The 26,767-nt window shown below is 36.1% G+C and overlaps 1 protein-coding gene across 8 annotated transcripts; it reads left to right on the top strand.

The window, feature by feature from the left end:
* On the top strand, positions 1–25,156 carry CEP78 (centrosomal protein 78). 8 transcript variants are annotated; one of them, XM_053932145.1, is made up of 18 exons: positions 197–348; positions 1,000–1,068; positions 2,221–2,497; positions 2,704–2,879; positions 3,567–3,639; positions 4,148–4,251; positions 5,042–5,216; positions 7,000–7,113; positions 7,366–7,430; positions 10,087–10,195; positions 10,800–10,817; positions 11,724–11,859; positions 12,775–12,820; positions 14,367–14,510; positions 19,230–19,307; positions 20,998–21,164; positions 22,924–23,077; positions 24,336–25,156. In XM_053932145.1, the coding sequence occupies exons 3-18, from the start codon at positions 2,245–2,247 to the stop codon at positions 24,864–24,866; spliced, it is 2,343 nt and encodes a 780-aa protein (XP_053788120.1). In that variant the 5' UTR covers positions 197–348; positions 1,000–1,068; positions 2,221–2,244; the 3' UTR covers positions 24,867–25,156. The 8 variants fall into 8 exon arrangements, with proteins under 8 accessions (XP_053788119.1, XP_053788124.1, XP_053788120.1 ...); XM_053932144.1 differs by lacking the exons at positions 197–348; positions 1,000–1,068 and adding an exon at positions 1–95; XM_053932149.1 differs by lacking the exons at positions 197–348; positions 1,000–1,068 and adding an exon at positions 130–138.
* The last annotated feature ends 1,611 nt before the right edge of the window (positions 25,157–26,767 follow it).

Genomic DNA, 26,767 nt, shown 5'->3' with positions numbered 1-26,767 from the left:
GGGGGTGCGGGAGCGGCGCTGGGCAGTAACGCAACGCTGGGCAGTTGCGGGTAACGGCGGGTACAGCGGGTAACGCCGAGTTACAACCGGTGACGGTGGGTAACGCTGGGTAATGCCGGTTAGCGGCGCCTAACAGCGGTAACAGCGGGCCCGCGGCGCGGAGGGAGAGCGGGATGCCCGCGGAGTGGGCCGTAGTCGGTTCCGGGAAGATGAAGCCGTCAGGGCCGGGGACGGCGGGGCCGTTGTGGGCGCGGGAGCGACCGGCTGATGCTTGTTCCGGACCGCTTCTGGCGAGCCCGCGGGGTGGTGGCGAACAGCACAGTCCCCTGTTGATGCCCGCTCCGGGGTGTGCGATCTGAAGTGATTCCCTGAGTCGGTGTCGGTCATGAGTGGGTGCAGCATGAAAGCTCCGCTATTTTTACCCCGGTGCTAACTGGAGCTGTCTGTAGTTGGGTGCTGTGTTACATCCTTAAACGCAGTTGTGCAGCAGGTCCAGTAAAGGGTGCCTGGCCCCGACAGATCCCTGGGCCGCGCTTAGCAAGGCGCGCCCAGCCAGAGTGAGAGCGGCTCGGGTTCCCCGTGTGCCCCGCAGGTCGGCATGTGGCCGTGGCTGCTGCTGAAAGTGCTTTTAGGTGCCATCTGTTGGCCCACACTATATACATTTACCCAGCTGGTTATTTGAATCGCTACAAACTCATAACTTCCTGAAAACTCGTAGCATGGAGCTGAATTTTTCAGTTTTACTGTGTGCTGTATATTTCTTGTAATTTGTTGCCAGTTACTGTGATTTCTGGGATCCGTATTGAGTAGATAATTATCGTCTCCATACATTCTCGGAGCCAGTCAAGTCAAAGGTAGTGTCAGGTTGGTGGTATCACTACCTTCAGTGCAGAAGTGCTCAAGTTTATATAGTTTTCCATTTGAAAAGCATTGTGGGTCTGATTAGTTTGTCCCTTTTAGTCTCTTCCTACAAGTGGGTTAAACTTTGTTCAATTACAGGTGTGGTGTTAAGGTGTTAGAGTGAAAGCCCCCGTGAAAAGACAATTGCTTAAGCTCTGGAGAAAAAAGGCTAGTATTTTGCACATTGATACATTACCAGAAGCCATTGGTGCCTTAAAACTGATGGTCATTTTCTGAACCTGAAGTGTTGGATTTTAATTCAGTCATTTCTGTTCCTGTGGCCACAGTGTGGTCATTAAATGCTAGTAAATCAGAGCTAAAAAAAGTAAAAGGGTGTGGAGGAACTGAGTTTATATCTTATTATATTAGATATAAATTAGAGTTTATATCTTATTATATTTCCAGTCATTTAGATGCTAACAATATATTACTTTTTGAAATTATGCTTTTGGCTGTCCTCACATGCTTTTATCTGTCCATTGTAACTTGTCTTAATTTGACATTCAGAATATTTGAGAAGATTGGTTAAAGCTTTCTAGTCTGTGCAAATAAGAAAAAACGTTTGCAATGTAAACAATGTTTGATATCCTGTGTGAAATACTTAATGCCGTCCTGAGTATAAATCAATAAAACAATCAATCTATCTTCTAAATATCCTGAGAAATGTCCCTATTGAGACAGTAGTTAATAGCTATGTCATAGCAGTATTTAGAGATTCTGTTTGGAAATTACTAGTGTTATGCTCTGTGGGTACTAAAGTATAACAAAACCTTATGCCTGAAAAGTGCTTAGTGAATTTTACTGGTATATATATATCTGGTAGGGAAATAACAAAAATATTTAGATAATCAAATTTTATTATGTATGATGATAATTTAGACTTTTAACTGAAGTAGCAGAGAAGTTAACTAGTTCTGTGTATTTCCCTTGATGGTGGGTCAGGGAGTGTCCAAAGCTTTTGGGCAGACCTTGATGCTACAAAGTTAAATCTTAAGAGAAAAACAAGATCTCTACAAGAGTCAGTGCTTATAGATCAGGGCGTTTGTGTTCTGGATATACCTATTAGAGTGAGGAGATGAGTTGTTTTTTGGTGTTTGGGTTTTTTTTTTCCCCCAGCCCTTTACTCATTCAACTTTACTTGCACGGATAATAAGCATCATAACACATAAGGTTTTTAGCTACACATTAAAGATGTGTAGATGCTATACAATATCCAGGAACATTTTCATGTTTTGGTTATGTGTGTTGAATTGGCACTGCGATGCAAGATAGTTACATATTTAAAAAAAGGTTTGTCTTTTTTCCCCTTTCTTATTTTAGAGAGAAGTTTATCACATAAAAGAAATGATTGAATCAGTCAAATCAAGAAGACGGTGCATGCTGGATTTCTATTCACATTATGAACATCTTTGTGAACTTCAAGGCTCTCTCCCACTGAAAGCTGTGAAGGCTAACGTGACTCGTGATGCTATTGATCTAATTGTAGATCGCATCAAAGCTACTGATTGGACACCACTTCTGAATGCTCTCAGGCATAACAAGACTCTGACTTCTATTGGAATAAGAAGTTTACACCAACATGGTCTTGAAGAATCAGGTCTGTATAAAAGATAAATATGTTGATGTATGCATGTTAAAACTTTGCATAAAACTTCTATGTGATTGAATACATGAGGGGAGGAATTGTTATGCCTGAGGAATTACAATTTAAGAAAGTACACAAAAAAGGAAGGTATGATTATACTTGCTTTTTAGCCAACAGGGACTGGATTTTACTGATGTGTAATTTTTATTTTTCACTAGGTGTTGAAAGATACAAAACTTACTTTAGAAGGAGAATTCCAGCAACTCTATCAAAAGACTTGACTGGCCAACTATGCAAAGCTGTGAAAGGCTGCCTCAGTGTATCAGATGTACTAAAACATTTAGAACTGCAGGGTTTGCTTCTGAGGGAAAGAGACCTAGCACTTTTAACAAAGGTGAGAATATAATAGTATGTACAAATACATAGTGCAATAGTACAAAATATACAAATAGTACAAATAAATGGGAAATATGCCCAGAACAGAGAATAGTAGCTTTCATCTTTGCATGTATTTGTTGCAGACAATGATATTTCTCTTCTAAGATATCTTTATGTAGTCTATACATATATACATATGGAATTATTACATATACATTATATGTGTACATTATATATACATATAGAATGATTCTGCTGAGAATAAGTATAACCTGGTCTTAACTGAATGTCACAGAAACATAAGGCTTACTAGAAAGATCTTAGCAACATCTCTGCGATGTGCTTGAGGCATATGACATAGGCTCATGACTGAAACCACTGTGTATGTAATAGAAGGGAAGAGAAGGGAAGTTGTGGGACACTAAAGAGATAAAAACTGATCTTCAGATGTGTTACTGAAAAGCTCCAGTTTGCTGGCTTCTAGGGAGGGAGGTTGCTCCTGGTTGCCCACAGTCAAGCTTCCTCTGTGCTAAAGAAATGAACCCGCTTAAACTGAAGGTGAAGGTTTGCTGGTTTTGACCTTTGTTTGACTCCCCTAGAGTTTCTTATAAGGAAATAAGAGGATGAGCAGTTTGGGTGACTTGGTCTTGTTTTTTTTTTTTTTGCTTTTCAAGCCAGATAACAATGTTGTTTTATTCTTTAGGGCTTGGCTACGGCTTCATCTCTGGAGAGTGTCTCTTTAGCCCACTGTCCAATTGGAGATGGAGGGTTGGAAAGTAAGTTTAGAATCAAAACTTTTCTCTTTTAAGTTTCCGAATAGGTAAGCAAATTTTTCAGTATTTCCATTTCTGTTTTAAAATTGTCTATGGAGATTATAAGAACAATCTTCACTTTATTCTTCATAACTCAGTAGCATTTAAAGACTTGAATTTCTTCACTTCAGGCTAGTAAATATCTATACTACTTTATAGTGATGTTTATACTTTTTTCTGAAACAGCATTCATATTTCTTTACCATTTCCTGATTTGTTTAAGTTTCTATAAGTAAACTGAAATCAAATATTTTCTAGCTTGTTCAGATATCCTTTGCTGAACATTTGCACTAGAAATGTATAAACTTAGAACACATTAATTGTATTTAAAATATACTCTGTATTTCAGCACTAGTTCTTTGTCAAAGCTTTTGGTTGTTCAAGCTGCTTCTTAATAAACTACTGAAAAAGCGTGTTCTGATAACATGGAAATACTGTGTATAGATAACATGTGTGCTTTTGTTTTCTTCAGCAATTTGTCAGAGTATAAAGAATACAGCTACTATCAGATTTGTAAACTTCACAGCATGTAGCCTCACGTGGCGAGGGGCAGAACATATAGCAAATTTATTAAAGGTAATTTAATCAACTTTCTTAGAATGGAATGTTTGTAAGAATTTAATAAATTTAATTTTTTACTTTTGTTTTAAAGCCCAAAATCCATTAAGGCACTTCATGAGGAACTTGTGTGAATACCAAAATTAAGTGTATGTTCATATGAAAGCTGTGACTTCGTATGACAAAAGTAGTTTAGTTTATTGGTGTGGAATTTAAATTCACTATTTCTTAGAAAAAAACATAAATAATAAAGTATTTTCTTTAAATGAGGAGTAGGCCTGTAAATGTCTGACACCTGTTATCAGGGTGCTTCTTTCATTGTCAGTTATTTTGAAAAATGTCTCAAGTATTCTGAAGCACTGGGTAAGAATAATCAAATTTGCAGTTTAGAAGCTGCTGATTTATTGATCAGGAGGCTTCTGCCTAGTACTGTGTTTTAATTAGTGTTAGTTGTGATTTTTGTGAAAGCACAAAATTGTGTATTTACTTATTTATAGTATGTGTTTACTTCCTATTCAATGTGCCTTGAAAGCATCTGTCAAAAGAAGGTGATAAAATACTTTGTAGCCAAGTTTAATAATTTGCGTTGCAAACTGGGCAGTCACAACAAGTAGGAGTTATTGGTAAGGTTTAAAAATTAGTTACGTTTCTTGAACTCGGGAATGGTGTCCTTATACCAGCATATATTTCTTATACCAGCTTTCAAGCTGTTGAATATGGTTTACAAAAAAAAAAAAAAAATCTTGTGATCATGTCATCAATTATGGCTTTGCCATTTCACTTGGTAACAGCTTCTTTGTTTGCAAAGCACCAGGCAATAAGAAGACATGATCAAGCTTGGGCTGAAAGCCTACGTTACAGGAGACCTGACCTTGAATATATGACAGGTTTGAGGCGGATTACTTTGAACTGCAACATGCTTGTTGGAGATAGAGGAGCAAGTGCCTTTGCAGAATGTCTAGGAGAGGACCTTTGGCTAAAAGGTACTACTAAGTCTTTTACTGATGAACAGCAGAGTAATTCAGGAGTTTCCTTATATAGTAACTATAGACATACTAATATAGAGGTATTGAGATGTTCCATACAATATAGAACTTAGCCTACACAACAAATTCCTGATATACCTCATATCTGCTTATTACTAGTTGCTGTAAGGATTTCAGCAATATCTCCATATCTCTACTACTGTCTTTTCTATTATCTCTATGTCTCACTACTGCATCTCTTAAAATATAGTAGTGGCAGGCAATTAAAATTATCAGTTACAACAGTTGCAGCCAGAGGAACAACTTCCTGTGTAGCTTGGGAAGAGTACTCTTTTTTTCCAAAGAAATCTCTCTTCCTTTTTTGAAGTATCTGAATACTGTTGTGTTATCTAGTATTGTCCTTCAGTATCTTTGAGAATTAATTTGTTCTACAGTATATCTATTACTATATCTAGTAATTATACAAAATTACTAATTGTGCTTTTGTAAATCATAGCATTCTGTGTGTATAACCAGAATAAAATACCTGTTTTATAGTTTTGTTTTCTAGTTTGAGGCAGGGTTACAGATAACATCCATATTGAGAATCAGATTAGAGAATACTTAAACAAACTGGACAAACAGCAGTCCATAGGCCCTAATGGGATGTGTTCACAAGTGCTGAGGGAGCTGACGGATGTAATTTTGAGGCCACTCTCAGTAGTCTTTGAAAGATCATGGTGATTGGGAGGTGGTGCATGAGGACTGGAGGAGGATAGCTAATGTCGTGCCTATTTTCAGGAAGTCTGGGAAGAAGGATGCAGGAAACTACTGTCTTGGATCCCTAGAAAGGCAAGGATGTGCTGCCATCTAGAGGGACCTCAGCAGGCTGGATAAATGAGCTGATGGGAACTTAATGGAGTTTAAAGAAAAGGAAGTGCAAAGTCCTGCACTTGGACAGGAATAATCTGTGCACTAGAACATGCAGGGGCTGTGTGACTGAAAAGCAGCTTTGCATAACGGGTGCTGCAGATCCTGGTGGACAGTAAGCTTCCCATGAAACAGTGAAGTGCCTTTGTGGCAAAGTGGTGTTTGGGGTGCATTAGGCAGGCACTTTGTGAGCAGGTTGAGGGAGATGATTCTTCCTCTTTATGCAGCACAAGTGAGGTCATGGAATCTGCAGTACAGGAGGGAACTGGAGCTACCAGAGAGAGTCCAGTGAATTGCCTCTAAGATGAAGGGACTAAACCAGCTCTGATTTCAAAATGGCTGAGGAAGCTAGGACTCTTTGGCTTGGAGAAGAGAAGGCTCAGAGTGGGATCAAGGTGTACAAATATCTGAAAGGAGGATGTAAAGGAGATGGAGAGAGACTCTTTCCAGTGGTACCTGGGGACAAGGCAAGATGGAGTGGTTAGAGATTAAAACACTGGAGGTTTTTCCTCAATACGATGACACCCTCTTACTTTGAGGGTGACTGAACACTGCCACAGGCTGCCCACAGTGGTTCATATTACCACTGTAATATGGTGGTAGGTAGGGTGATTCATATTACCTTCTCTGCAGATGTTAATAGTTATTTCTTAATGTTGAAAAGTTCTAGTTGTCTTCTTTGAAAGCAATACTGCTGTTTTTACAGAGGACTCTTATCATCATGTCCTCAGTTCTCATGCTTCGTGTTCTATGAAATAGAGGTTTTCAGCAGGATTGATTTTTTTTTAGATATTAACTATTAAATTAAATTACTAATTAAATGCAATACTGCTTTCACTGATTTTTTTTTCCCCCTCCTTAAACATTTTAGCGCTTGATTTGCAGCAATGTGGAATATCCAATGAAGGAGCAAGGTCATTATTAGATGCTCTTCAAACTAATACAACATTAGTGGTACTTGACGTAAGAAAAAATCCATTAATTGGTATGTGTCTGTGTCTGCATTTATTCTCTTTGTTTGGTTGTTGGGTTTTTTTTTTTCTTCTTCAGTAACTATATGGGGAAAGGTAAACTGCTTTTAAGAAAAAAAACATGCCACAATAATTTGCTAAACATTTTTAAAATGGGAAAACAACCAGGATAGGTAATATGTACTTATTATTCAGTGATCTCTTTGTTCACAAAAAGAATTGTCTCTTACAGAAAATTCTTAAAAAGGTGTTCTAATTCATTCTAGGTCATATTCTAATGAAAAAGATTATTGAAAGAGTTCTCAAGAATGGAAGCACTGCTGACTCAGAGGTATGTTTTACACATTTTGAATGAGTTTGGGATTTTCTTTGTAGCTTACATTGCATTTAATTTTTTAAGGATGACTTTTTTCAAAATTAATCTAAAACAAGTATTCTAATTCTAAACAGAAGTTTGACTCAGTACAAAAAAAAAAAACTATCTACGGGGAAACCTAAAAACATTATGATGAACATGTTACTATATTGGGCTTTCTGTATGATTTCTTATGGAGTTAAAGGTATCACGTGTCATAAAACCTGGATATACATTTAATGGAAAGAAACGTGGAAATGTGTGTGTATTTGGGCATTACCATAGAATATTAACTAAATATTACTCCAGGACTGCCAGAGGGCTTTCTACTACATATATCCTTGTCAACATGGTAATAATAACTTCTAATTAAAAGGAAAGGAAACCACAATTTGAAATTTAGCACTTAATTTATTTTAGAACTTATTTCTTGTCTCTAACTTCTGTAACCAAATTTTTTTAAAGTTGCTCAGGACTGTCCTTTCAATGCAGACCACCTATGAAAACAGTTCATTACGCCCATTCATCTTTGTCTAACTGTCCACACAGAGTTCACAGTAATGTGTATAAACTGAATATCTAGACCATTTATGATTAGGTATACTGTTGAAATATACAGAAATCTGATTCAGTTCTCAAAGGAGTCCAAACACTCCCAGTTCTTGTGTTGGAATTTAATGTCTTTTGGTTTTTGAAAAGACTAAATAAAGACAGAGCTGTGGATGTGTAGGGACTGTCTAATAAACTAAAAATTTGTGTGTAGAATTTCTGGAGGATTAATACAGTTCCCCACTTCAATCTCTAGAAAACCTTTTTTTGAGAAGTTGAAGTTGGTTGTGAAGAAGTACTTTTTCTGCTTGGCAGATACAATTAAAACTTACAAAATATCACAGGGATCACATGAAAATAACATCTGCCTGGAAATGCTAAAGATAATTGGATAGCCAGACCATGGAAAGAAGCAACTCTGGGAAGTCTCTCATATGCTAAAAGATTACTTGACTCAAGATATTAATTTTATATTCAAACAGTTAGTGTGGTATTATAAGTTTTATTGGCAGTGTTAGTAATTCTTCGTTCTTCATTAACAACATGGATGAAGAAATACTTACCACTGACTTGCTACATAGCTTTGCTTCTTCTGCTAGTCACAGCTGTCTTTCCTTCCATCCTGCTTTGTGTAAAAAGTGGGTGTTTGTTTTTCAGTAGCATGTAGTTGATTCTCTTCTGGACTGGTTTTTTTTTTGGGTTTTGCAGGAATAATTGTCTACTGCTAATTGATGCCTTTGCTAAAACAAAAGCTGTATATTCTAGCAGCTCTGTGTAGCAGTATAGTGAACTGTAATCATAGGTATGACCAAGTGTAATAGGTGGTGAAAATTTGTATAGTTTCTGGGAGACTAGCTCAAGGGAAAATCCATTGAAGGTGTCTACAAAACACGATACTTTCAAAACACTGATTTTATATTTTGCTGTCTTTATACTTAGATGTTTAGATGTTGTACAACAACAGCAGAGATGAGACAGGCTATGTGCTAGATAAACTTTCAGTTTAACCTAGTAAAGCTGCCCTTTTAGGTGTCTAGCAAAACAAAATTAAAATTACTTTTGCTCTTAGAAGCTTGCAATTTAATTTTACTCTTTCTGGATGTGTTTTAGTTTAAAATGATCAATTTGCTTGCACAGGGACCAGATCCATCTGGAGACACAGCAAAATTTATACAAGCATTAATTGTATCCAAAGTGAAAAGAAAAATATTTCCTTGACAATGATAAATTTGAATTAAACTTAGTTAGTTAGAGCACAGTAATGGCATTTTAATCATTCTGATGCTTTAGATGGGAATAGCTCTGGCATACTGTTCCTAGTACTCTGATGGGGGATTTAGGGCTATGTGAGACAAGGTTTGTGTTAATGTCATCTGTATTTTCTTCAATGACTGCTCCAGCACTAGACCCTGTATTAGAGATGCACACTGAAAAGTAAGTGCAGAGTAATTTTAGAATATCTACCAGGAGTATTTAAACTTTTTTTAGGGCAAGGGGAAGCTTTAGGAATAGAGCTGTTGCTGTAAGGAAATGAAGTTTGAAGTACAGCTGTGACCTTTGATCATCACTGTCTCTTAATTTTATTTCGGGGCTTTTATTTTGTAAGGATGAATTTTCATTACAGGTAAATAAAAATAAACTTCATGTTTTTTAAAATACTGACTTTATCAGTAATACAAAATCACATTAGGGAAGATTTTATTACTTTGGTCTGTGCCAGTCATTCCTATCAAGCCAGTTGTCTGAGAATGAAGTGCAGAAGCCAGGGTTGCCTGTTTATAAGGTTGATGCTGGGAGATTTTTGCTATAGAAGGAGAACTGGTTTCCACAGGAGAAAGGGTAATATTGGATGGGATATTGTAGTGGTGTTTTGGGAATATTTTCTGGTAATGTAGACTATCATCTGCTTAAATTTGGGCCTCTTTAGACTTCTGTTTTTTCTTGATTTTACAGCTTGTAAAGTTTCCTGTAAGTACAGTGTTCTTTATATCTGACAAACTACCTTTAATTTTAAATAAGCTACTCTTCAACTGTCAGTTACTAAACAGATTTATTTTTCTTTAAAAAATAAACCAAATTCCAGTTTAAGTGGCTGATGTCTCCGTCTTCCAAAGATGCTTTGAAAACTAAGCCAAAGAAAAGAACTATTGTCCTAGGAAGTGGTCGGAAAGGAAAAGCTACTATTCGTATTGGTAATTCTTTGTGTTTTCTGCCTACAGTACATTTTGTCCAAAAAATTTTATCTTAATGCTTAAGAGCTTAAATTAGAAAATATATGATGTGTCTAAATCTTAGTGTTTTACAGAACGTTTTACTCCAAAAACAAAAAATTCTTTTTCTTCTTAATTATAATGCATCTTCTATCATCATTGGTATCTGTAGGAAACTTGCTTTTGTTTCTAGTGCTGCTAGATACATGGCTGGAAAAATGGTAGGATATGCTGACCTTAAAATGTGTGGAAGCATCGGACATATTTACTCTGTGTCTCCACAAGCTTTCACTTCTGCAAAGCTTGGCAGTAGTAAGTTGTCTAGTTCTTTGCTGTTGTAACCTTTCTGTAGCAGGCTGTCCTCTGCCAGAACAAACAAACATGCATTTTTTAACTGAGGTACAAAATGTTTTAAGATTTTTTTTTTTAACTTAATGTAAACCTATTATAAATAGTATGTTTAAAATCACATAGGTATCTTGAATATTTATAATTAAGTACCGATAGCTGTGATACTAAACATTTTTCAGTAAGCTACTAGAAATTTCACTGTAATACATTTCACTGTCTCTTGTCTTCACTCTAGTTATCTGGAAGCAGAGAGGTAAGTGATCAGGGTGGTGGTGGGAGAAAAAAAAATGTCTGGCAAATGTGATTGTGGAGAGTTTTGTGCTTTTTTGTCTTTTTTTCTGTTTTGGGGTTGTTTGTTGTGTGTGGGGTTTTTATGTGCTTTGGGGTTGTTTTTTTTTTAAGTGAAGAAGGAAGTCAAGGTGAAAACTATCCTGTTTATTATGTTCAGAATGAATTGATATTTTGAATCTTTGAATCCCATTAACGAAGGGATGCATTTCTATACCATTAAAAAAATCAGTTATTTTACTAATCTCAGAGAAACAATAACCTGAGTTCTCACTAGAACTGTAGGAAATATAACATGATTAATTTTCAAGACTTACCAGTTTCTGGCTTAGAGAGAACATAGAGGTAGAATGATTATCCACATTAGGTTTCTTTCTAAGTTTACTTTGATGCTGTATGACTTAAACAACAACAAAAGATCAGACCAGTGAACCCTACTTTTTCTTATTAGTCCTGTGAAGGGAAGAGATTGCTGGTGTCCTGTACAAGCTTTATTTATTTTATTTATAGGCCAAATATTTCTTCTAAAATGTTCTTCACTCTAAAGCCACTATAGGGTAATTTCAAACACATAGATGCTTTTATTATCTACGTGGATGGTCTAAAGCCATCTAAACCTCTTCTGCTACAAACTTTGCCTTCTTTTTTGAAAACCAGCTTGTCTTGCATCAACCTAACATCAGTTAAGTATACCATATAATCTCAAGTTTTTGGACACTTTAGCAAAATTAGACTGAATGGCAGATTTCATACAGTTCTTATTATTACATAGAACATTTTATGAACAATGAATATGTTCATAATTGTGAATTTGTATATGAATAATCAGGTATTGAATTCTCTTTTCTTCTGGTCTTGCTCTTCAATCCAGGATTATCATCTAAAAAATCTGTAAGTCCTGGGAAAAAAAATTCCACTGTGAGAGAGAGTTACTCACCAAAACCACTACCACCAGGCACAAAGGGCTTCCTTCCTTGGCGGACCGCAGAACGTGCAAAGAGATACAGGTGAGGTTTTCATAGTACAAGGGAAAATACTAACCCATAAAATTTGCATGATAAATACAGTAGAGAGTAGCTTTTTAAAATACGATTTGAAAGTTACACACAGAATATCATCATAATTTTTCCTGTTTATATAAATTTTAAGGATTTTACATAAATTCTTCTCTGGTAAGGATTTAAAATACACAAAAATACATGATAGCCATAGGAATATTCATATGTAGCAAAAAAACCCACCACAACCAAACCTGCCTTGTCTGCTTGTTCTTTCGTTAGTAATGATTTATCAAATGTATCATAGCTGAAGAGGCAAGTTAGTAATCTAAACTTCTGGTATAGTTGGTTTGAGATCCAGTTCATGGTGCTTAGGTATTTTCCTACCTCTTTTTGTTGCTTTATGCCACTCAATACCAGCATAATTTTTGTGATCATCTAAGAACTGTAAATTAAAATAAAACTGAAAAACACTTATATGTGAAAGCTGTCTTTTGAAACAGTTCTTGTTTGTTTTTGTTTTTTTAATCCATTCCCTAGATCTCGGCCTCTCAAAATTGAGACTATATAACTATTTAAACAAAAAATTCCTTAATGCTCTATTGCAACTGTGGTTATTAAGCTGCACATAAATTCTGAACACCAAATTCTCCTGTTGACTTTAGTTCAAAATAATTAACCGAGTAAGATGCCTATTGAAGATATTAATGTTAGCATCCAGTAGTGTTGCTGTAAATCATGATTAACTAGGGAGTACTAATCAAAATGAGAATGTAATGAGGCTTAAAGGGATGTAGTGCAGTGTCTGATGCTGTTTATTTACTCTTACTGCTTCACCTGTGCTAGAATCTTGTGTTCGGAGCATTATAAACTTACTTTCCTTAAAAGTATGGTTTTGGCTTTTTTTTTTTTTCCAAACTTCAGAGGCAGGGCAGCGGATTGTGCTGGAGAATTGCCGTTGAAGATTCAGGTACTGTTTTTCTCACACTCTGGTTTTGTTTTTAGTGGGTAGATGGCTGAAAAAAGGGGAAAATGTTCTCAACAGAATCTCATTGTCTGAAAACTAAGACTGGAACGTACTTTTAAAGATTCTCACTGATAGGAGTGAAAAAAGTAGTTTACATCAGCCTTTGTTTAAAGCTTCTTTGATACTTAGTTTACTTCCATTTCTATCTCTGTATCTTTTGGGTTCTTAGTCTTATGAGCTAACTGAGTTGGAGTATAGGCACAATCCCTCCATAGGCAATAAGAATAACCAACAGCGTTTTTCTCAGAAGGCTTTCTGCACTGTCTTTCCTGTCTTGGATTTGGATTATATACTTGTTTTTGCACCTCTCTTTGAGCTGCTCTGCCAGGAGGAGAAGAAAAACCCCATCTTTCTTCCTTCTCCTTTGTATCTCATTTCCATTACAGAAGGATCTGATGGCTGCAGAAGCCACCAGTTATCCTCTGCTGTGTTGTAGGTTTCCCATGGACTGCAGTCCTTTGGGAAGACATGAGCTGGCACAGGATGCCTGTGGGCAGCAGCTCCTTTGATCCCTCTGTTCTGACATGGGTCTTCCCTGTCTGGAATGACGGTATTGGCTCCACCATGGAACTCCTCTTCCTGCTCCCAGCCTGATGTTCTCTCTGCTTTTTCTCACTCTTTTTGTTACTACCTCTTGTGCCTGTCTGGCATTTTTTACCTTGCAGTAGGTAAGCTGGGACTGTGAATTGCGGTGAAAAATTAAGACTCTACAATTCTTATAAAGATTTGTAGAGACGGTATGTTTATTTCAGCACTGGTCGCATGTAGGGGATTTTTTTCTTTTATAAAGGACATGCGTGCCCCTGAAAATGTAGGATCCTTTTTTATTACTCAAATTTACATATTCATAGAATTTTACAATAGGTTTATGCATATTCATTCTTCTGATTTCACATTACACTTACAGCTAGTTACACTTGTACTCAGTTTTTGTCAGAAAGTACAGAGAGAGCTCCTGGGTCACTGTGTGCTGTCTGTTTCAAGGTCTGAAGAGTCTTTCTTATCTCTTTAGCTTGGAAATCTGCATTCTTTCTCCTTAGCTGGGGAGCTAGTTTTGCTAGTGCTGCAGTTACCAGACTAAACAGGGTATTTTACTTATGTTAGTAAGCTCAAAGCAGCACATTTCACCTAAATCCAAATGGATTTTTACCTTGTTAAATTTTTAAATTTAAATTTAAAGATAAATTTACTCTTTCTCAACTGGTGTGTCCTGTGTGGGGCAGCCCTGGCTGTGCCTAGCAGGGGCTGACTCTGCTACTAAATCCTCACCACAAATACTCAACATAGGCACACACAGGGTTGGTTTTTTTAATATTGTTTTATGCAAATTTATTTCAAAGTTGTATGGCTGGGCAATGTGTCTATATTATAAAGGACTCTCGGAAACAACTATATTTAAATTAGGCTTTTGATATTATTTAATCTTTGATTTTTTGCTAAACATGTTAATGCTATGAGTGGGCCTGTTTTTCTTTTCTGGTGTAACTAGACAGGTGTTCCCGTGAAAGTGATACTAGAACGTGCTTCAACATCCGAAACTGAAGACACAGAAGATTTAGAGGATGTTATCCAGCAGACAGATTTGTCAAAATCATTAGATAAGACTGATGTAGCACAATATCAACAGTTACAGGTAAGAAGCATGTTCAGTGCCTTAGACTCTGTAAAGGCAAATTATATAAATTAAACCATGTTTTATTCAGATAATTGTAATTAAGCAAATAACTAGTTTTGGAGCAGGATTTCAGAATAACTTCATACAGCTGCAGATGTGTAATTTCTCTGTTACAATTTTGCATCATAGTGCACAGATATTTTGATCAGTGTTATTGCCTGTAGTATTTTCTTTCAACTGTTTCCTTTATAAAAATAATTTAGCGTTGTATCTAAGAGCTAAAATATAGAAATTACTATTGTTTAAAAATAATTACAAAAATAACTGAAAGTGTTTGAGTTCCATTTTATAATTGAGTCTCGTAATTTTTTTTCATTTGCTTTTTATTATTCCTTCTACTTCAATACTTAAACTTAGCAGTAGTGAAACAGACTATTTCTGGAAATGTCTTGATTGGGAATGTTCTCATAAAAGAACAGGGTGGGAAAAAGGTATATATCAGTGGCTCTGTAATGCTGCTGAGGTAATCTAACACTATTATAAAGTACCACCTGCAGGCAGAATAAATGAGTTAAGTGTTTCTGAAGTGTTAAGATTTTAATTCTGTTCAGAGAAACCAATGATTACTTCTGTAAATAAGATCTACAGTCAGGGTTTGCTGGTGGTTGTTAGAGCGCCACACTGGGTGAATATGCTGTTTGTATGTGTAAATATTGGACTGTATACCTGTCTTTGTGTAAGAGGAGTGAAGTTAAATTTTAACTTTCTGTAGGTTTATCAGTGCTGGGATGAGTTGTGGAAAGCAAAAGGACTGTACAAATACTGCATATTTGCAGTACTTCAATAGCTACCAGCCCTTTCAGCCAATGTACACTTTTTCTTTAGGCATTCTTCTCCCTAGAACTTTTGTTCAGGAAGATTTCAAGGGGTTTTCATGTTGCTGAAATTAATTTTATAGCAACTTTTACTATTAGTGTCCAATGTATCGATGTTGTGCTGTGTGGTGGCTTCAACACTCTTACCAAGAGCACTGTGTCTGAAATCACAGAATTCAATATGATATGCAAATTGCTCCAAAAGACTCTATGTAGAAACTACTGTGCTTGCAGAAAGCTTTTGATGTATTTATTCTTACTGTTTTGAGAGGGAAGAACATTATATTCATGTCATACAGCAGAGGCAGGCAGTGTTTTGTGCTTTGGGGAAGGGTTGTCATACTGACTGATAGGATGTCATACTGACCATACTACAGGTAACACGTTGGTGTTAGCTGTAGTACTACATGTAGGGCAGCTATAAGGAAGAGACAATTTGTGATTAATTTGAACTTTCTTGGGGAGAAACCCAGAAATTTTGGCAACCTACCCCAAAATTTTGATTTTTGTGTACTTGTAAAGGTACAGATTTTAATGACTTTCTGAATTTGAAAACCAAAATACTTTCTTAGGCCATGGTTGCTTATCAGATAGCACCAGTTAAGCAATCTGCACCTGATTCTGTGCCTCACCCATTGTTTATGTTACCTTCACACAAAGCAGGCTTCACATTATGGCACAATCAAACTATCAGGTTGGCCCCACTGAATTGTCTTTTCTCCCTCTGTCACTTAGTGCCTTCTCCTTTCTTGCTTTAATCTTCTTCTCTTCTGCTTCTTTTCACATTTATCTGATCATAAGACTGTCATTAAATGGCTGTTACTGTGCAGCAGCTTGGGAAGGGAGGTGCTTTGAGGAACTGATCTAATGGAAAAGTAGTCCAGTGTATTTGGTGGTAGCAGGCCTTTCAGTAAATGGGACAACATGTTGTGTTAGAACAACGACGGGAATGCAGAGTGGGAATAAACAGTAAGTGGTGGGAGTTTCTTAAACTGCTGCTTTGTCCAAAAAAAAAGCTCTCCAAACATCTCTTGATGTGATTGAATGACCAGACTTTCACTTAAGTATGCAAGGGTTAGAGAACTTCTCTACATCCTTCTGCAGAAAAAGGGGCTTTAAGCATACTACTTTTAATGAAACAAGTAGTACTTAGCTGTGTTTCCATAAAAAAAAATGGAAAAAAGCCTTGGCCAGTGAAAGCCTAGTATATCTGCTTAAATAAAGAATGAGAACTGATAAATACTCTCTCCTTCCGCTAGAGGGAATCAAATGTCACAGCTGGTTTTGATGAAGTATGTAGTTGAGGTAACTCCCATACTTTTAAATTTTAACTAGGGATTTATATGGTGAACTTCACCCTTAATCTAGTTATCAGGGCAACTCTTTCTACATCTCACTACTTTGTGAATTGCAAAGAAGTAGAGATTGCACTGTAACTGTTTTTTCTTTCAAAGTACGATGCAATCAAATAGAAGAACATGGCTAATCAGTTACTAAATTTTTTAAAATACAATTTTTTAAACTTCAGTTTTATACCTCTGTCTTGTGTTGAACAGACATACTACTTATGGTAATTCTGAGGGCTACCTATATTTTTGGTATTCAGTTTCATTTTAAAGTCTATCAGTGCTGTCTTTCTAGGCTGTAATATTTGAAGATTTAGTCTTGTAGCTAGCTTGGATATACATTTAACTCTCTGACATAAATTTTGGAGGTTTTTTTCGGCACAGAGACTAGGGCGTTGTGTCAACTAGTGAATTTCTTAAAAGCAAATCAAAGATTAAAATGTACATATACTTGTAATATAATGGTGAGAATTAGTTTCTTTAAACACTGGCTTTGATATTGCTTATGAGGAGATGCAACTGCAGTGTTCAGTTTTGTTATGAACTCAGCCCATAACCGTGAAATACTATGTACATCTAGAGTGTGATAAATCAAGTTTAAACATTACTGCAAAACATCTACATTTCTGTTCAAAAAATCATAATAATTTGATTACTGTCTAAGCCATTGACTCTTAACACTACAAACCAGCTATTTGAAGAAAAAGGTCAGTGCTTTCATCTTTAAAATTATTTAAAATATGTCCAAAATATAAATACTAGAGAGCTATGGTTTCTAAAGTGGAGTTCCTAGCCTACATCCTAGAAACTTCAAAATACAAATAATTATACGTATGCATCTGCACTATAAATGGAAGGGTAAGAATTCTTCAGTCTGTGATAGCTAATACTGATCTTCAAAGCTGGGTTGGGGGATTCCAGGTTACCTGTCAAGTTGTCAGTGCAGAACATTATGGTTTCTATTTGCTGTGCTGTGCTTCTATGTATGTAGAGGTTTTATAGCTCCCATTATTTCCACATGTTCAAAGGTAGATGGCAGTAAAATTGTGATATTTGTGGGTGGTTCTCCTTAGATATTTGCCCCCCACCCTATGCCTGCAGGTTAGAGATAGTGCTAAATCTGTTTTGATGCTCAAATATGAGTATGATAAAGATATTACTAGCTTTCTACTTGGAGCGTTTGCTTGGTTGATACTAGTCTAGGGATTTTAGGAGTGTGCTTCACTGGAATAGTGACAGACCCATAATCATCACTTTGAGTGGTTGTCACTAGGAGGTCTACATAGAGAGAGTTTTCTAGAACCTCCATCTTGGAATGAATTGCGAAAGTACCTTGCAGCTTACAACATCTTTGCATTTGTAGAAGGTTTATTTTTACTATGCATTCTGTTGCACACTAGTCTTCTCAGTTGATTGCTTATGTGTAATGCAGTAGTATGCACTTGAATAAGCTTTTATTAGTAAACAAACTATTTCAATACTACCCAAATCTTTGATTCTTTTTAGAACTAGTTGATACAGTGTGTACAAAATGCAGTGTCCTTTTACATATATGTGCTTGTATACAAAGTGAAAGGGAGAAGTTTTGTGTACTGTTAATTTGTATAGTCTAACCTCTGAAAAATAGAATAGCTTGATAATTTGAGCAGTTTTTACCTTTGGAACCAGAAGATTGTTAAGGTGTACAAGAACAAAAATTCTTCCTAGTTCAGATGCTGTAATTAAAGACAATAATGCTCTGCTGGGATGCAAGAAAATGTGGTATTGCAAATCCTGACTACTCTTACTGAAACAGAGATTTTAATTAAAATACAAGTTTAGGCATCCTATGAGTAAGACTAGAATATATTTATTTGGTGTTTTGGATTTGTTTTTATTGTTGTTAATGCAACACTAAACTTGGAATTGTGAAAAACTTGTTATTGAAAAACTAAGTGAAACCAATTATAAAGAGTACAATTCTTACACTTCAGAATTTTGTATTCTGACTACTGAGAGTGCAGTTCTTCAGAATTTTGTATTCTTACATCTATAATAAGGAATAAAAGAAGGAATAAAATCCTGGATAAAGAGTATAGTTGGAAAATCTAGATATGACTGTTAAAGTTTTCTTAGTAGAGCCCAATATGAGCTTTTGATGATGTAGATATATTTAGTTAAAAATCATGCTTGAAAAAGTGAAGGGGAAATAGAGAATAACATACATTCTTGATGGTTATGTCATAGACCAAAGAAACTTGGACTGTAATTTCATGTGATCTGTTGCAGTCTTACAAATCTGTTAAGTGAATCACACTTAATTCTACCTCTCTGTCTTAATATTTTGCATCGTAGATGCATCGTAGATGCAAAATATTATCCTACCACCTACTGGTAGACCTCTGTCTTGTATTTTTGAAGAAGGTATGTTTAGAATGTCATTTGCTAGCTGTTAAGTTGTTGAGGGGTTTTTTTTGTTGCATGTTGGTCTGGCATTTTGAGATAAATTTCATGATAGTTTATCTGTGTTTTGGTAGTTGGAACTGGAAGAATGCATGGAAAAACTAAAGGAAGAACAGAAAGCTAGAGTAAAGGCTGAGGAACGATTACTAGAGGTAAAGATACTTAACTATTAACGATCTTTACTTTTAAAGGAGGCACTGCTCAGAGAATGCACTTGCTTGGGGGTAATTATCAATGACCACTAATGTACTAGCTTCCAGAGTTTCAGTTCAAAGTCACGTGGATCGTTTACTGGTCTTAAGGGCAGTGATGAAATCTGTATTTAGTAATGTTTGTTCTACTGATTCTGTTCCAGAGCCTTGAACTCCAACTGAAGCTACTCTTTCAATGTGTTTTATTCGTTTTCTGAAACACTTATGATCTGGGGCATCCTAATACTTGCTTTTCTCAAGAAAGTGATTAAATCTATTTGCAGTATGTACACATGGATAGTTCTTTGTCTCCCAACTCACTTGCCATGACTTGTGCTGAAAGCTGTGTGTCACAACTGTTGTTCAATTTGGTTTATTCTGTAGCTTTGGTTTTTAAGTTTTTTTTCTGCAGGCATTAACCATATTGGATGGTTTTCTGCATGTCCGTTGTTGTGAAGTACAGTTCAGCTTTGACAAAACTGAATAACTTACCACAGTTGAATTGCGAGGTCTGTTTCCCTCTGCTGTTACTGACCTAAAAATATTCTTCTGCACGAATAAGCAGAATTTGTTGTAATATAGTTGAGTGTAAGGTAGTGTAAGCAACTGGATTTGGTCCTTACATGCGATTTGGAGGGGAGTGAAAGTGGTGATATCCTTTGAAATATGAGCAACAAGTGATACCCCACAGTACAGGGAGCAGATATCCACCAAGAACTCAGCACTTCTCAAAGACAGATTGTTGCCCTCTTGTGTGACTATCCCCATCTTCCTGTAATGTGATGTGCACCAGTGGGCTCTGCTGCCTGTCTGTTGTTTAGATCTTAAATGCTTTTTAGGCTAAACACCCTTTATAAGAAATCTTCCTCTGATGAGGCTTGTACCACGAGATGGAATAAAACAAGTAGCATTAATCTCTAAAAGTGTTTATTTTGTTGCTTATTTATTGCCTGCAGTGCACTACACAATCTATAATTTTTTTGTCCTCTCAAAAAAAAAAAAATACAAGACAGAAAGCCTGTGGTAGTACTTGATTGCATAGCTGTAGTCTTAAATGACTGAGTTAATGCTTCCCTCGAACACAAAACCTTGTATATCTTGCAGTTATCATGCAGTTTTCAGTTTCATCATCAATTTGATTAATGGTCGATGTGGAGAAAAATGGAATCATCTTAAACTTTCAGTTTTGGGATGCACAATGCAGGGCAGAGATAATAGTAGTATGCATTCCCTCGATATAGAGGGGTAAATATAAGGAGGACATTTGCCTTCATTAAAGTTTTTTTACTAGTAAAATAAATTCTTTGGTGTTAACATGTCATATAATACATGCAAGGTAAAATGATATGAAAGCTAAATTTTTCTGCTTGTACTTGATCTGTAACATCCTGTACATACTGAAGACAGTGCTAAGCCAGTGGTCTTGAGTGCCTGCAGGAATATCTATAGTAGCATGGAACTGCAGCTGTGGATAAGCAGACCTGCACAGACCTCATGTAACTGTGCCCTGAAAGTGTGTGGTACAGCCAACTCTGCATCTTGTTACATCAGTTATGATGCTGCTGTTTAGGCACACAGGTGAGGTTTGATATTTTGGGTCTTTTAAACTGAAAATGAAAGAAATTTCTTTTTTTTTTTTTTCCCTGCATAGCTGGAAATTGAAAATGCAAGATTAAGGAGTCTAAATATCTCCCTCTCCGAGGTTCTTCATGCCCAGTCAGTAACCAGCATGATTTTGGAAGATGAAGGTGTTCTAGGCAGCATTGAGAACTCTTTTCAAAAGTTTCATGCTTTTTTAGACCTCCTTAAAGGTGCTGGGTAGGTTGTCACTTTAAGTCTTGCTGTTTTTCCTGAGATCTTTCCAAAATTATTCTCACAATGAAGTATGCTGCCTGCTACCCTGCCAGATTTCTAGGTCTGTACTCTCAGAGAGCAAAGGAAAATAAATTAGCCATGTACCTATTATTTAGGCTTTTCCTAGTGGCAAAAGCATGATCTAAGTGCTGTTCATTCAGCTGAGTTCATTCATCTGTCTTTGGGAAAGGCTTTCAAGAAGCCTATTCCAAAAGAGTAGAAAGCTTCTATTAAAGCATGTTTACAGGTCTTTAGTGAATCACCTTTGGCTCTTAGCATTCCCACAATATGAAAGGCTCAAAATGCAGTTGAACTATCTTCAGAAAGTGTCCTGTTACCTTGTGCTCTCCATTCACTAATTGAAGTATGGAAATCTACATAGGATTTGTATCTCCAGCCTTTTTATTTTAAGTCTGTATTTATTGTTACTAGTAGTAGCAGTACTACTACTACTACTACCAAAGTTATTTCAGAGACTATTGATTAAAGTTTGTATTACTACTGTACCTGCAATTTGTCAGAGGATGGTTCATCCTTCCCATTTTTCAAAGAATTTTGGCTCAAACCCAATTTGTAAAGCTTGTATGACCAAGCACAGCAGTCTCATCCACAAGAAGGGAATTATATGAATATGTGTTTTAGTCTACTCTGTGTATTCAGAGAAGATCACAGAAGATTTTATTTGCCCTCCCTATCTCTCACTTCCAAATTGTAGTGATATAACTTAGGACGTAAGTGACAATGGCCTCAAGTTGTGCCAGGTGAAGTTTAGAAAGGACATTAGAAAAAATGTCTTCTCTGAAAGCATGGTCAGACATTGGAACAGGCTGCCCAGGAGCATGGTGAAATGGCCACCCTGTCCAGAAAACATCTGGACACTTAGGGACATGGTTTAGGGATGAACCTAGCAGTGTTAGATTAATGGCCGGACTTGATTATATTAAGAGGTCTTTTTCAACCTTAATGATTCCATGATTCAATGATTCTAACTTAACTGTAAAGTTCACCCTGAGGCTGTATTTTAATTTTTGCGACAATTGGTTTGTAGAGTTGCCATTACTACAGGAATTTCAAACTTCTCAGGAAGGGAAAAATGCATTTTCACCACATGAAAAAAATTTCTTTATATGGGCCCTGTGCCTGTTCATAGTAATAAGGAGCTGTACTGAACATTACAGAATCCAAATCATGAAGAATGCTCTTCTCAGTAAGCTTCTATATATCATATGCCATGGTATCAGTTAATGACTGCAACTTTCCACTTTTTACTGAGGCTTAAAACCCACATGTGATTGGTTGGGCCATCTTACAAGCTGTCAGGTGACCCAACATAATTGTATTTGTGGAGCTTGTCATTGAAATGTTAAGAGATTATGCTATTTGTGCACCAATTCCTTTTTGAATGACACAGTTTTAATCTTTGTTCTGCCTGACATGGAATCTCATTGCCAGTATTCTGCTTTGAGTTCAGTGCTGACTAGGAGAGCTTCATTCTCAGCCTTGTAACACTTGTTTTGAATTTGCGGGCTAATTTGTGCAAAGACAAGAAAATACCTTCAGTTCCTTTTTTTTTTTTTCTTAGTTAAGATACTCTGAGCTTCACATAAAGTAATAGAAAGCTATGTTCAAAGCTTTAACAGATTCTACTTCTGTTTTTGAATGTTTAGTCTTTCAAAGAGTAAGAATAGTTTGTGTGATTTTCTACTAAATGTATATTTTACAGGCTTGGACAACTTGCTGTATTAGCTGGGATAGACCAATCAGATTTTGGTATTTTGGGGCATCCACAAATTAATGCTACTCTCAGTAAGCCTGTGAACATGGTAAAGGAGAAGTCTTTTGAAGAAGAAAGACAGGAACATACTGAGAACAACAAAGTAAGTCTTTATAAGGAATGCTAGAGGCAATTCTACTTTATACTCTTTAATGTACTTTTCAGCTGTTAATCCCCCTCTGATTCATGAAGTTATTACTGCAACCCTTTGCTGTAGCTGCATTTATACATATCATAATAATGTAAGCTTTTAAAGTGTTTAGCACTCAGAGCACAAACTGCAGTATTTTGTAACCTATTAAACTTTGGTGGTAATTCTGTTGTTTCCTAGTCTGAAATAGGAAGTTCCAGTAGTGGAATGCATCCATTCAAATTGGAAAATACCATTATAAGGTTTTTTAGAAACATTTAATAATGAAGTATAGTGTTTTTAAGAACACTGGTCTTACAGGAGAGGCTATACAATGTACCTTCTGAAAATTGTGAATTATCTGGTAAGTAATTATAGTGTATATGTCCAGTCCTGATAGATTTCTCTGTGGCCATAACATGAGCTTCAGGCAAATACAAATTTGTAGTATTTGTAAATATTGCATAAGGTTTTATGTCCTACTCTGTGAATTAATAGTAAACCTTGAGGATTTTTCAAAGAAGATATTAAAATTCCTGTAACAAAGAAGAAAAACCAAGGCTTTTTTAAAGGCCGTTAAAAATTTAGATACTGGAGGCCTGTAGCTATGTCTAAGTTGAATAAAATGGTCATACCAAGAATCAGTCTGCATTCCAGTGTGTTTCTTATATCCAAAGTCTTTCACTCTTAACTGCTTTAATTTCCTCAAGAACACATGAGGTCCTTAAATATAATGTTAAAAATCTGGGGGTTGTTTTAACAGTGTGGAGAGAATTTCCAGTTTTGCAGTTTGAAAACTCTCATTCTTACCTCCCAATATCGGTGATCAGTTTGGGTTCTTGTAGCAGCTAGGTGTTGTGGTATAGACTGTTGAGACTACACTTCTGTGAATTGCTAGTAAACATAAGGAATTGCAGGTGTTTTGGGATGATAGATGTGTTTAAGTTTTGTCTGCTTTGTGTAACTAGCACATCTCTGGTATAAATGTCAAGCTAGATGTGAAACTGTCATGTGCCTACTCTGTGTCATTATCAACCTAGCAATCTTCAGAAATCTGTTTTGAAAGGTTATAAAGATTGTTCAATTGCTATTACTCTGCATCTTACCTACATTAGGTAAAGTCTGTATTTTGCTCTGCAGACTCCAGTATATATGGCAGTTGCAAAACTGGCTTTTCTTTTTTTTTTTTTTCCTCTAGTTGCTTTTTTTTCATTGGAATCTTTTGTTTCAGAGCAGAGCTGGGGACATCCAACTTCCTCTTCCTGGCACATTTCAATCCCAGATGGTTGTGAATAATGCCTTTTCATCACTTAGAGAAATAAGCGAACTTCAGGCTGCTGGACAGCAGCATCAGCCAGGTTTGTGGAAGGAAAATGAAGCTCAAATAATTCACCAAAATAAAGAGAATAAGACTCGAAGTAGTACTCCAGTATTATCTGAGTGGAGAGTCAAACAAAATGAACAAGCAAAAGGACATCACTCAGCAAGGCAGTTGGCTACCAGTCTGCATTCATTTGCTGATTCCAGTGTACAAAGCAAAAGTGATGATAGCAGAATATCCAATGGTATTCCTGGTGAAAAAAGCAAAAATAATTCCTCCTCTAAGAAACACATCCTTGTAGCAAATGAAACTGCAACTCCAAGTAACGGAGTGAGAGGAGACAAAAGTAGACTGCAGGTAGTACATGTTAGCTCTGGAACTGATACTGTAGGATCTGTCTCTGAAATACAGGAAAGTATACCAAGTGTTACCAGCATTTGAAGTTGTTCTAAAATGTTTGCACTGTTCTTTAGACTTGCAAGATTATGTCTTGGATGTCTCAGTATAATTAGTGAATTTTTGTAAAGTTTTGTAGACTTTGACTTTTTAGAGCATTGCATACTGCTCAGTATTCCTGTTTTGTGTTTGCATTCTTTGTCACTAGATTTTTAGTTTTGAAAACATGTGATACACCTAAAATGGTACCCATGAGTTTGTACTACACATGAGGGACTCGACATACAGATTTCATTATCACAGATTTTTGAGCTAATAAAGTTAATTTGATTACAGTTTTTTCCTAGTGTTTATTTTCAGTGTATTCCAGTGGGAGTGCAGAAGTGGTTTTGGGGCAAACATCAATTCCTGCATAACAGTGTGTGGCTATGACATTCTGAAAATTAGTGGAAGTTTCAGAGTCAAAAATGAGCTTAGAAATATTGCTATAGGAAACCTTTAAGTACAACCATCATTACTGCTATGACTGCAGATTATAGAATAGCACATGTTGGAAGGGGCCTCTGGAGGATGTATAGTCTAACTCAGATTGCTCTCAGGACCTAGAGAAATGTGAGAATGTAAAACTAAGGAAATTACCATTGTTTTAAAACTCCTGCGCTTTAGCCCTGGCATCTTATTCTTGTCCTTGTGCACAGGCAGCTGGTTTGCAGCTTCTGAACTAGAATATACTAATTATGTACAGGAACTAGGCAGAATGATTTAGCCTGAACTGGGAGAAAAAACAGCCCGTAACTATTTTTTACTCAGTCATCTGCTATGTGATTTCTGGAACACATAGGATCTGTAGAAATTCCTGACTCCAGTTGCTTGCCAAATATGAAAAAACTCATGAATCTTCAAATTCAATCCTACAGAGCAAATAGCACAAGATTGCCCTAGCTATTGCAATATTGCACAAGTAATTGCACAATGAAAGTATGTTCTTTGTACAGACTTTGTCACTTCAGAATATTAGAAGGTAATATATTAATCTGTTATTTTTTACATATTTTCCCAACTGCTTGTCTAATTTTTCAGTTATTCTTTGTGATTTTGGTCTGACTAAACGATTATGTGCAATCTATATATTCAGCAGTAAAAAGCTACCTATTCCCTTTTTTAAATCTAAAATTCTAATCACTGAGAAATGCTGGATAAAACTATAAATTCAGAAGTGTTTTATTTCTAAGGTTAGGAGTTAGGAATCTGTTACTTGTCCCTAAAAGTACCATGAAGAACTTAGAGCAATTTATATATTACATGCCCAAAAGCAGGTGATATTTAATACCTTTCATGTTAAATACTTGCTTTTCAGAATTTGCATTTAGAGTATGAATTAAAATAGTCTTTTAAAGCAGAATTGACCAGGCAGTTTGCAATTTAAATGGACATACTTTTTTTCAGTGGATTACTACTTAACCTTTTTTTTCCTGTTGAAGAATCCTTCATGTTTCTGATTTATGTTACTGGCGCTATGGTATTGCACTCTTACTGTGGTGCATACTTTATGTATAGTTGGATCTGAAATTGGCAAAGACACTAGATTGAAGCTACTAGGGGACAAGTATTCTTTTTGAGGCTATCATGAATACATCAGAACTTCCAAGGTTTTTTCTAACAATTAAAAACTTGTTTACAAAAAGTATTTTACACATATAAACATATATATTTTATATATATTTAACAGTAAAGTATTCTAATAAAAAGTAAAAATATTTTTATTTTAAATTATTGGGAAACCATTTTCTACCCTGAGTTTGAATAGAAAGTTTCATTCTCTTGCTATTAGTTAATGCTTTACATAATTGTCTGTGTTCTTGTTTGACCTAAAGGCCTGAAATCAATAGGCCAGCTATTTGCTAGAGAACATGTTACTGGTTACTCATAAAGCTCAGTAATTTTTT

Source organism: Vidua chalybeata, chromosome Z (genome assembly GCF_026979565.1).
Source record: "Vidua chalybeata isolate OUT-0048 chromosome Z, bVidCha1 merged haplotype, whole genome shotgun sequence".
In the NCBI taxonomy this organism is placed as follows: domain Eukaryota; kingdom Metazoa; phylum Chordata; class Aves; order Passeriformes; family Viduidae; genus Vidua; species Vidua chalybeata.
The sequence above is the reverse complement of the archived record's forward strand: the minus strand, read 5'-3'. Positions and strand labels throughout refer to the sequence as shown.

Bases quoted from the DNA above. Each gene is read 5' to 3' on its own strand.
- CEP78 (XM_053932144.1), top strand. From the start codon at position 2,245: ATGATTGAATCAGTCAAATCAAGAAGACGGTGCATGCTGGATTTCTAT. The intron at 4,252-5,041 runs GTAATTTAATCA...TTGTTTGCAAAG, and splicing joins ATATAGCAAATTTATTAAAG to CACCAGGCAATAAGAAGACA. The intron at 12,821-14,366 runs GTACTGTTTTTC...TGGTGTAACTAG, and splicing joins AATTGCCGTTGAAGATTCAG to ACAGGTGTTCCCGTGAAAGT.